General features: G+C 35.0%; 1 protein-coding gene across 1 annotated transcript in view; it reads right to left on the bottom strand.

The window, feature by feature from the left end:
• The window catches only part of LOC140167506 (muscle M-line assembly protein unc-89-like), a 77,345-nt gene that overhangs the window by 389 nt on the left and 64,889 nt on the right, over positions 1–12,067 (bottom strand). The window contains exons 19-23 of the mRNA XM_072190812.1: positions 11,203–11,443; positions 10,358–10,500; positions 9,213–9,412; positions 6,944–7,045; positions 2,381–2,470 (exon numbers count right to left, since the gene is read on the bottom strand). Of these exons, the coding sequence (XP_072046913.1) occupies positions 2,381–2,470; positions 6,944–7,045; positions 9,213–9,412; positions 10,358–10,500; positions 11,203–11,443 (776 nt within the window). The remainder of the gene's footprint in view (positions 1–2,380; positions 2,471–6,943; positions 7,046–9,212; positions 9,413–10,357; positions 10,501–11,202; positions 11,444–12,067) is intronic.

The following is a 12,067-nucleotide window of genomic DNA, read 5'->3' as shown; positions in this document are numbered from 1 at the left end:
GTTATTTCATATCGACATGAGGGATGCTGACAGTAGATTGCACAAAACAAAATTGTACCACATGCAATCAATGTAAATTGGATCAATTGATTCAAGTATCTAATGATCCACAATCTGATTACCGTTTTTCCTTGAATAGTTGCCCCAGGGGGCGTTGCATTTTCAAAAAGAAGGGCATTTATTAATTTAAAGGACATTTTTAGAATGATAATTCATGTTAAAATCATTAGGTAAGCTTAAACTCACACTGAAATGACGAACTATGAATTTAGGAACGATGACTTCAGGTTCATTTTCGGGTTTCCAATAAGATTTTCGCCAACTACCGACAACATGTATGCACCTTGGTAAGCTTAATACTACACAAGATAGCATGGAAATATCATCATTTTTGAAACATCTTGGTTGAAAAATGTGGTGGGTTGGGCTTTTATTTGAAGGGGGCGACTATTCGAGGAAATACAGAATGAGTTTTACAGAGCGATCCTTCACTATACGAATGTCACAAAACATTGCATATTCAGACAGGTTACATGGCGATGGTCCTACATAGACAAATAAAATTGTTAGGGTTATTTTTAACATTCAGAAGGGCTACATGGTAATGGTCCTATGTATACAAATAACAATGTTAGGGTTATTTTAAGACAAAATGGAAACTGAAATCACACATTTGATGACCACTTAATGGCACTCAAGAAGGTCAAAGCCACAAAAGTTTTAAAGTCATAATGTACGATCTTATAATATGAATTTGGTTCATTTTTTTCAAACCTGATTTTTTGGCATATTTGTAATGTTTACAGTTACACATGTCACAACTTGCACCTAAATGGAATCAGCCAAATTTCTTGTGTTTGTAGGTAAACAGAGCAAAGTTCGACATAAAGTCATAATTCAAAGAATTATTCAAAGAATTATGACTTTATGTCCTCCCATAGAACTGCGTGTTAAACGGCCAAAATAACAAGCAGTGTTTCTTTCACTTTACCTCGTTATTTCAGCTCAAAATTAATAGAAAACATAATGACAAATTTAAAATTTGAAGGAAATCGTACATTAAGCCTTTAATAGCTGCTTTATGCGAGATATAATCATTTGAAACAAGTCTCATGTCTAAGGTCCAAGCTATTGCTTGTTTTCCAGATTTGACATTCTTGGTCTCATTAAATGATTTAGGATACCAAATCCTTCAACTTCAATGTAACAATGCATTACAGACATTTACATGTAAAACGAAGGTATGACATAATTCATGCAATTCAAAGTAGACAATGTTGACAACTGCAATCATGCCATAACATGACCAATTATGTAAACAGGACAATTAAAGTATTGCAGTAAAATGTTTACACACAATGGGCCATTCCAGTTCAAATCCATACACTCCCTATAGAAGTCATGACCTTAATCTCTCACACAGGGGGTATAGATTTCAAATGGTGTCACCTATTCAGGTAACCCCATTTGAAATTCACATTCCTTATGCAGAAGATTAAGGTCATGTTTTCCTTGGGGTGTATGGATTTCAACTGGAATAGGCCAAGATGGAGACATGGTCGGAGTTAACATTCATCTTCATCACGTCAAGCTAATAAAGGTTGTCACTGTGACATCACATGTTCACTATCTTAGCAGTACATATAGGTAATGTAAATATTAAAGCTTTTACAGAGAATCTTTCATTTAGCAGCCCGGTGTAGCTACTAAAATGTGTCCACTGCATAGCGAGAAACCTTTACAAGATTTTCATTTTTTAACTTATATTTTGTTAACTTTAAACTTTTGCCCCATTTTTCTTGATATGTAGCTGTTGAACCATGAATCAGAACACCTAGCATCATAAAAAAAATTAACAGCAATAAAATATCCTGATATGATGTTTTCAATATGCTTGGAGGAAGATTTTGTTTCAAAGAATGCAATAACTGGGAGAATGTTAATGCTTTGCATGCTAACCATAGGCTTCAACATAAGAAGTCCCAAGTTTTGAGATATTTTCTTAAAATATCACGACCTATCTCAAAAACCACTGAACCAATAATAGGCTTGTTTGTACTCATCTTAATGCATTTTTCACGCCGATTCCAAATATGGTCATGAAAATTTACATTTCTGAAATTTTTGAATTTTTACAAAAATTTTGAAACTTGTCGTCTGCAGTCGACACCCGCGTGAAGAGAGTTAACTTTTGTTCCACAGAAACTGAAGTTGAAGGTCAAATTTGTAGCTATATCATCATTAAAACATATTTTTAAAATAAAAGCTTCAGAAACACTAATTGCAGCTGGAATACATTCAAATTACAGCAATTGGTCATATATTTGGTACTGCTAAGATGGCGAGGTGTGACAACCTCTATAATGTGTATATCACCCACCGATGGGTCCGCCCGTAGAGGAGGACCTCGTCCCTGTCTGGATTGGATCTCGCTCTCAAGACGAGACTCAAATGTTGACACTTTATACTCCTAGAAAATAAAGGAAATAGGTGTGATGTTGTTACCCCCATTCAACATTAACCAATTCAATTAGTACATGATAGGAATTAAACATATTTTTAACATGCAATAGTCTGACACTAAACTGGGTGGGGGTGACAATTCTTTGTACATATGTGACTTGCTGCCACAAAATGAGCATCAAGTTATTGGGCCCTGACATAGGAAATTCTAGAGAAAATGTTGCCTTTTGACAACTAAATTAAGGAGCAACCATTACATGATGATTAAGACTTTTAAGCTTATAAACATAAGGAATTCCAATCTAGAATTATCTCACTGAGAAAGTTTTTTTGTCAATTTTGTGGTCATTTTGTAAAAGCAGGTCACATAAAATGGTATTAAATAAACAGTTTTGATCTAAACTCTTAGCAGTTTTATTTTAAACATGTTCAAGGGCCACAAGTACATAGGAGGTTTTTCCTGCCCAATAACTTCACATATGTTTTTCCTCAATATATTTGCCTGTATCTCAATTACATATTTGAATATGGTGTTTCACATGGGAAAGGGATAGTATATTTATAAAAATTACGGTTTGAAAAAAATCTTATCAATATCAAACTTGTTTGCATGCATATAAAACTATGTTTTCTCTCCTTTCTTAACTAATAAAAATCACTGAAAATAAAACATTTTATGTATGAAATCCCCAGTCATGCAGAATGACTACAGCATGCCAATGAGATCAGATGAAAGATGTATACCGGTTCCGGAGGCGGCGCAGCAACAGGTCTCTCTGATTTATGTCGGTGTGTCACTTCTTGCGCTAGACGCCGTTCAAAGGGTGAAATTACCACACCATCCTAGAATTCAAATGTGGTGGGGGTTAATAATATATGGTGTTATTGGCTACTCTTGTGAATACTATCAGAATCAACCTGTTATGATGACATGAAACCCACATCAATGGGCTATTGATTCCAGTTAAAATCCACACTCCCCCTGTGGAGGATTTTGGAAATATTTTCCACAGGGGGAATGTTAACTTCAAATGGAATTAGCACATTAACCAACTCTATTTGAAACTACCCTCCCTCTGTGGAAGATTAAAGTTGAATCTTTCTCAGAGGGTGTATGAAATTCAAATGGAGCAGCCAAATGTGTTCATTCCATTTGAAATTCGTACTCCCCCTATAGAAGATATTTCCAAAATCTTCCACAGGTGGAGTGTGGACTTTAAACGGAATAGCCCAAAATGGCTCATGGTGACATGAGAGCAGAATGAGGTATTTGTTGGTGAAATTTATTTCGTATTAGATTTTAAAAAATGGTCTAATTGTATCATCCCAGAAGGGTATGATTCAATACATATCAAAACATGTGAAAATCTGAAAAAAAAAATCTTGTGTGTTGGTGTTAGACACACACTGATTCTGATATTTCCCTTCTCAATTTATAATATATTAGTTTGCCTGAGCTTTCTTTCCGACAAACTTCATTTTGAAAAATCATTATGGTCTTTTTGATCATTTTCAATATGTAAATGTACAGCAGTAAGCTCAATTCAATGGGGTTTTAAATATATAAGAAATATTCAATAGACAAGAATTTTAAATAAAATAAAATATTGACTTTGTTTGGAAAAATTACTCATTTTGCATGACCATGTCACAGAGTTTTAACAATATCAAACACCACAATAATAGTTCCACAATAACACTTCCAAAATCATAATTTTACGAGAGCTTTAAAATATTAGCAATATTCTTATGCGAGGTTTATCTCTATTTCTGTAAATATTTCTAAAATGATTTAATGCATTTTATAACAACTATAATATCATACATCTATAATTATCAAATTGTGTAACTAATTTACATTTTAAAAACATTTTCTGTTACAAGTGCGATGATGATACCGATGGTGTAATCTATTCTAGGTAGACTGCTAGTGTGTATCTAGAATTGATAGTGATGTGCATTATGAAAGAGACAGGTCTTTCCATATTTATGTCATCTGGTGACAAGATTTTTAGGGTCAACCCAAACAGTCCAAAGGTGGTTTAGTCAGAGGGGCCCAACTTGTTGCCCTGCCCTGCCCTCACAGTTGTAGGGGAGGCTGCCAGGACTACAGGATTTATGGTGTTCAAGAAGATCCCATCCCAAAACTTAAATATTATTGTTAATATTAAATTAATTCATTCAAGTTTTGACACTCCTTTTATACACCTAACACCTGACCCACACCGGCGTCCCAAGGGTAATTTTACCTGAAAATAGGGACCCATATCTAAGGATTTTCTGAAAATTGGGACCCATATCTAAGGATTTCATCAAATAAGGACCAAAAAGGCATAAAAAACACCTATTTTTTTGCTCACTATGCTCGCAAATGGGACTTTTGTGGAAAATTTTAAAAGGAGACCCATGTTTAAGGATTTTTTTCTTCAAAACATAGACCCATGTCTAAGGATTTTTCGTGGAAAATCTACCCATTTGGGCGGCACATCCCCGTATGCCTTTACTATGTGAGTACCCCGGGACAGGAGTAAGCTCATGGATAGTTTAACCAGAAAGGATCTGTCTCTTTTGTTGTGACCTAAAAAGTGATCAGGTACTAAATGAAACTCTGTTCTACAGCCTTAACCTAAATCATACACGTTCACATAAATGCAAATCTTAACTAGCCTTGGTAGTGTACTCTTTTAATTTAGCCCTACTTATTGAAAATAGTGCTAATTTTAAGATGATGGGTGAAATCATGCTTCCAATTATTAAAACCTGGAGTATCAATGCTCTCTTAGTAAATTGGGCCATTCCATTTAAAAATCCACACTCCCCCTGTGGAAGATTTTGGAAATATCTTCCACAAGGGGAGTAACTTTTTCAAATGTAATTGGTCAGAGTTAATCTTTTTGAAACCCATACTCCCCCTGAATCTATATCTATACCTATATCTTCCACAACTAGAGTGAGTATTTCAAATGGAAGTTACCCAATTGTCTATTTGTTTCGAAACATATACTCCCTTTGTAGAAGACTTTAGCTAAATCTTCCACAGGGGCAGTGTGGATTTTAAATAGAATAGCCCAATGCATGTTATAGTTATGGGTTAGTACACTGGTAATCATGCATGGCATGCTCTATCAGTAAGGCTGCTACTCCTCCAAGACAGGCTACAGAAGATGACAAGACTCTACCTCTGAAAGTGAAAAAATGGTGGCTATGGTGATACACTACTATAGTCATGATCAAAATTCCTCTTACATTTCTGACAATTACTAGATAACAGAATTCTGATTAAAATTTGGTAGACATGGTTTAAGGGCGGGGGTATGAGCGGTTGAACAGTATTTATTTTGGGACATCAGAGCACATCAGACATATCGAATTGCATTCTGAATACGAAGAATGTCATTCTGATATCAAATAATTTTGATTTTTGAAATTAGCAATTTAATACACATTTTATGGCAAATCATAAAATTGATATTTTGATATTTAACAGTACTTGAAGTAAACTTTATAAATCTGATGATTTATACTTCAAGTGTATGTAGGTGGGATGAAAAGCCGACAATCAATTGAAAATTTTGATCTTTCGTATTGAAGATATGGATTTTTTTCCCAAAACACCGAAAAAAATTAGGTCTTTTGGAAAAAAAATCCATATCTTCAATATGAAAGGTCAAAATTTTCAATTGACCGTCGGCTTTTTCCTCCTACATACATACACTTTAAGAATATATCATTAGATTTATATAATTTACTTTGAGGACTGTTATATATCAAAAATTTGAAAAATATCAAATTGTTATAATTTGTCATAAAATTTGTATTATATTGTGATTTTCAAAAATGCAAATTATTTGATATCAGAAAGACATGCTTCGTATTCAGAATGCAATTTGATAGGTCCGAGGTGCTCTCATGTCCCACAAAAAATACTGTCGAAACGCAATAAATGCTCATTTTACATCTCTTAAGTCAAGTCAAGTAATATTTTATTAGACCCACAAGGGAAATTGAAGTTTTTTGGTCATCAAATGGAAGATACAGTAATATGATGATTTTGGATCTCAATGAACTATGTAGATAAAGGTAGTTGATTATGTAAGCTTATCAGCTGACCTAAGGACATTACAAGAATCATCAATTTATGATGTATCTTGATATTTATTAATGTCCCCATGGAATGGACAATGTGAGTTTGTTCAACACATTATGCTCTATATAACTTGGTTTAAGACACTGGGGTAAATTTAACTTGGTTTTAGACACTGGGGTCAAATTTAACTTGGTTTTAAACACTGGGGTCAAATGTTGCTTACTACAGAAATTACTGATAGTATTATCTACTGGTATGTTAAGTAAAATGTACAAAGAATGATGATCATGACGTATCTACTATCACCCCACAGCTCCAAATGATAATATGATGATATGTACAGTCACCACGCATCACGCACAACACATGTATCACACAGTGTCACAAAAATACCTCAACTGTAATCTCTTGTGGTAGGCTTAGAAACGGTGACTTCTGTTGCCGATATGAAACTTCCTTCATAAGCCTTCTCTCAAATGGGGAAACTTGGAAAAACTGGGAATGCAAGGGCATGGTTAAGAGGGCAAGAGAACAAAATTAAGGAAATGCATGCTGTAAATAAAGGAGTGACTTTGGAATTTATTTTAAAGAAATTATTTAAAGTTTGTCACACTCTTGATTGGCAATCAACATATTTCAGACTACCTAATCATCCTTTAACAATTTATTTTGCTATTTTGCTTGAAGCACAGAAAAAGGAAAACTGCATGGGCTACTTGGTGCACAAAAAGGTTACCTGCTGAGGTTAAACAAAGGAAGAACACTTCTGTGCTCTAAGCAGTCCACGCAGTTAGTCTATATGAATGTACCGGTATTAAGGGGGTTCGAAACGATGTTTCTGGAAAACAGAAACTGAATTTAGAACCATTTGAATAGATTGAATAAGATAAGCTAAATACACTGAGCAAAATAGTTTTTGTTTGAAGGAAATCGGACATACGGTTGTCAAGATATACATGTTTTTAGTTTCTTTGTATTCTATTGTTTTTGCCAATATATTGATGAAGTTAATGAGGAAAATTGGCATAATGTGCTCATGAATATTCATGTTTGCCAATATTATACCAATATCTTATGAATAAACCTTCATACTACTTTTATTTTATATGATTTTGACATGAAACTTTGCCAATGTGTTTCTATGGCCTAAAACATTAACATGTGATTTTCCGCCCATCTAATTTGCATATTTGCATAATTAATTAGCATTATACTTAAAGCTAATTAATTATGCAAATATGCAAATTAGATGGGCGGAAAATCACATGTTAAAGGTTTAGGTCATAGAGACACATTGGCAAAGTTTCAGGTCAAAATTCTTAAAGGTAAAAGTAGTATTCATAAAATATTGGCAAAATATTGGCAAAAATTAATATTAATGAGCACATTTTGCCAATTTTCCTCATTAACTTCATCAATATATTGGCAAAAACAATAGAATACAAAGAATCTTTCAACAGCAATATCTCAAAAACCGTTTGTCCGATTTGGCTCAAATTTTGGAATTAAGATTATTTTGCATATCTCTCTGCAACAAGTCTATTTTAATCTCAATCAGAGCAACTTGATTTTGCCTTTCGTACCACCTTAAGGCATAATTTTACTCAATAAAACCTCAGATTTGCATGCAGTGTGTGCTCTTGATGCAGTGATCATACAAATAGTTTCACAAATCAATGGTAATTTGGTGCATTATCAATCAAGAGTGTGATTATTAAGGAGGTAAATAAAATCTCTCTATTCTGTGATAGAATTTCTGGACTTGGGATCAAGTGAAGATTTAAGTGATACTCATACCATGCATTTCCAATATGGTAGGAAGGAAAATATAATAAAACACAGGCTTTTGAGAATGCAAAGATTAATTGGGTGAAACAAGATATAGAAACACTTTTTAATATCTTACAATCATTCAAATGATCATATTTATAATCGATGGTACTGGGCTGTTCCAGTTGAGATCCATAACCCCCCCCCCCCTATGAAGACATGACCTTAATCTCACACACAGGAAGTGTAGATTTCAAATGGAGTCGGGTAACTCCATTTGAAATTTACACTCCCTGTGTGGAAGATTAAGGTCATGTCTACAGGGGGTGTATGGATCTCAACTGGAATAGCCCAGTACCAATGACAAAGATAATACATTAGATACATAATTCTGTGCAGGGTATGCATTCATCATGCTTACAGGCAGTTTGTAAAAGCAGAAATAAATATCCAGAAACACATTCCAAAAAGCAAGAAATGACATCTAATGTAAACTTACATTAAGCTATATGGTTTGAATAACTTAATCATAGCTGTAACTTATAGTAAATTACTATAAATATGGGTCATTTTGGAGCCAAATTCTAGTACAAATCCATGTTTTCTTATAATAATCAATGTGCATAGTTAGCTACTCATTACTATTACATGCCTAAATTTGTGTCAAATGTGTCGATGTTAGGGATCATAACCTATTTAAACAAGTGCTTTACCTATGTAAGTTTGATCTAATTTCAGGTGCTAAAAAATCTTTAAAAAAAAGTCTCCTTTTTGAAATACGCAACTTTCACTTTCTTAATTTAAAGAGGCATTATGCTTGAAAATGTAGAATACAATAATTACAGTAAGTCTCAAATAAATTCATATTATAGGTCAAAAGGTCAAAGGTTACCTCTTCTGGGTCATAGTAGACTGGTTCATGATCACTACCATAACTGGCAGTTCTGCCTCTTTCTCTCTGTATACTGGGAGTGACTTGACCTTCCGACTTGAAGACATCATCAAGCTGACGATTGATGACGTTCTTTTGTTCACGGGCACGAGTCGCTGCATCTGCTTCTCTTTTCTCTCGCATCCAATGGTCAAATTGGGCTGAAAGTTGAGAAAACAGACAAAATTAACTTTTGACAGGGAATTTATAAAAGTTTGGCCAAATTTGTTCACCTCTAATTTTACAAAAACATATCATATTCCCTCAAATTAGGTGTTAAAGAGGTGTTAATTAAAGGTCTTTTTACAATGGTAATTCCCGTTAGAAATTTTGCTAGTGCCGTCTGGCAGTACTGCGGTGCTCCAAAAACAATAAGGAATTTCTACACATACTAAAAACTACAGACTAATACAGACCATTCGCAATTACCATGTTTTACCATGAGTCCCCATGTTTTGTATGCTGTGAATTCTCGCATATTCATGAGGGCCAATTGTTCTATTGTGCAATGTCTAACAATCACACCAGCATTGCGTGTCTTCGCATATATGCGATAGAGCATTGCATGCCTTCACGATTACGCGATAGAACGTAAAAATACACGGTAAGTGCGTAGCAGTTTTCCCTGTCGCATTTCATGGAACAATCGGCCCTCGCTTGTCTCGCAGTCTGTTATCTTTTTCGTCCATGCTATAAACACTGGCCGTACCCATGAATATCCATGGATGTTTGAAAATACAGGTACTGTATTGTATTTTGATGGCATTTATGGAACAGTTTGGTGGAAAAAATATGGTGGGGTGTTTATTTGAGGAGGGCTTTAATTATATTAGATAGAATATGGAATACAGAATATCAAGTTTTTTGGTAACTTCAATAAAATGTTGCCTTAACCCCCTGGACACTACTGGTCATCTAACAACATTTCTGATTGGTTGATAACTTGAAATGCTCATTTCAATTGCCGATTATGACCATACAGGCTTTAAACTTGTTCAAACTTGCATTTGCAGATGATCTTATTAATACCCTCCTTGATTGGTTAAAATTGGACACAATATTCATTTTGGCCAATTGGCAGGTAGTTCTCATGGGGTTAAGCTTACCTGCAGGGAGTAGAGAAGCAACACATGTATCCTGCCCAACTTTGTTTTGAGCAACGCATGTGTATTCACCCAAGTCATCTTGTAGAAGCATTGTGATTTCAAAGACTGCGGTACCAGACATAATGTCGTATCTTGTCACAAACCTTTGGAAAAAAAATAATGGAACAAATTAGATGATTATCTAATGTAAATAGGTGGGACTCATAACATCGTGGATTGATATAGAATGGCTGTACACAGCTGGGCGCAGCACCTACGCGAACTGTGCATTGCGTATCTGACGTGCACTTTTGTGAATTTACGCAGGCATAATTTGGAACTTTATTGACTCGCGCAGTAACAAAAACCATATAATTCTCGCCTATTAAGAGCTGATCATAGTATAGTCAGACAATGCAAAGTATAAATTGGCATCCTATTTCATAAATTGAAGCCCACCAAAATTGACTAAAAATTAACAAAAACTGGCATGTGGCAATTTTCCTGGGACATTCATTTTTGCGCTCAATACAGCTGCTGTGAAAATAAAAATGCGCAAATATATTCTTTTATCTATAGGACTCGGTAAGAAAACTCAAAATCACAAATTTAAGAACAAGCAAAGTAGATCACACTTAGGAAAGCGTGAAAAATTACACAAGTGAAAATAACCATTTTACAGTAACTTTGCAGCAATAACTGGAAAATTTTGAACCAAAGGAGAAAAAAGCAACAATGAGTATCCCAGTTGAAATCCATACACCACAGACATGACCTTAATCTCCCACACAGGGAGTGTGAATTTCAAATGGGGTTACCTTCCATAGGGGTGTATGGATTTCAATTGGAATAACACCATAACTAACCTGTATCCACTTTCTGCAGGAATGCCATGTCGAAGCCATACAATAGACGGAGCGGGTTTGCCACTAACTCTGCACTCAAACCTGGCACGCATGCCTTCCTCGTAGCGTTGGGGTTGTAGCCGTTTGACAAATTCAGGCTTTGTTTGTGGACCTGGTTCTGCAACTGGTGCATCAATAAAGCCCATTTCCTCATGCTCTGCTACGAGGCCATTTTTAGCATTAGTCTGAGCCACTGGTAATTCTGTAAATTTATAGAAAACAACACATATGAGTTACACAGATCTATATGACATAATTGAAAGCAACACACAAAGTGTGGGTTTAGTACTTTTCAAAATTATTTTGAAATTCTTTGATGCAATGCCATGATGATCTACAGACATGCTAAGGTACTTATCAGCAGTGGCATAGCCAAGACTATTTCAGAGGGGGCAGGGCAAATTTCCAGGGGGCAAACTTTTATAAAAAAATGGTCAAAAATGGGCTAAAAATTACAAAAAGGCCTCTCACGGTGGGGGACAAGAGGGGGCAAGGATTCTCACAGGGGGGCAGCTACCCCCTTGCCCCCTGACTATGCCACTGCTTGTCAGTTTTAGCTTAACTTTTGGGGCAAATTTGCAACCATTCATTACCAAACCATATGTACTCTGATTCTATCTAACACCAAAAAATGAGCTCTCTGATAAAATCAGGCAACCTGAATAATTTGAAGATATCAAATAAATCATGTACTTCCTTCCAAAACATTGAAACTATGTTCCACTTCACAGGAATACATTTTAGATTGGTAACTTTCTGCACAGCTGATCATTATAAAAAACATATTTATCACCATTTCATTTACACATACACAACAAATAATGCA

This window comes from Amphiura filiformis, chromosome 13 (assembly GCF_039555335.1).
Source record: "Amphiura filiformis chromosome 13, Afil_fr2py, whole genome shotgun sequence".
NCBI classification, from domain to species: Eukaryota; Metazoa; Echinodermata; class Ophiuroidea; order Amphilepidida; family Amphiuridae; genus Amphiura; species Amphiura filiformis.
The sequence above is the reverse complement of the archived record's forward strand: the minus strand, read 5'-3'. Positions and strand labels throughout refer to the sequence as shown.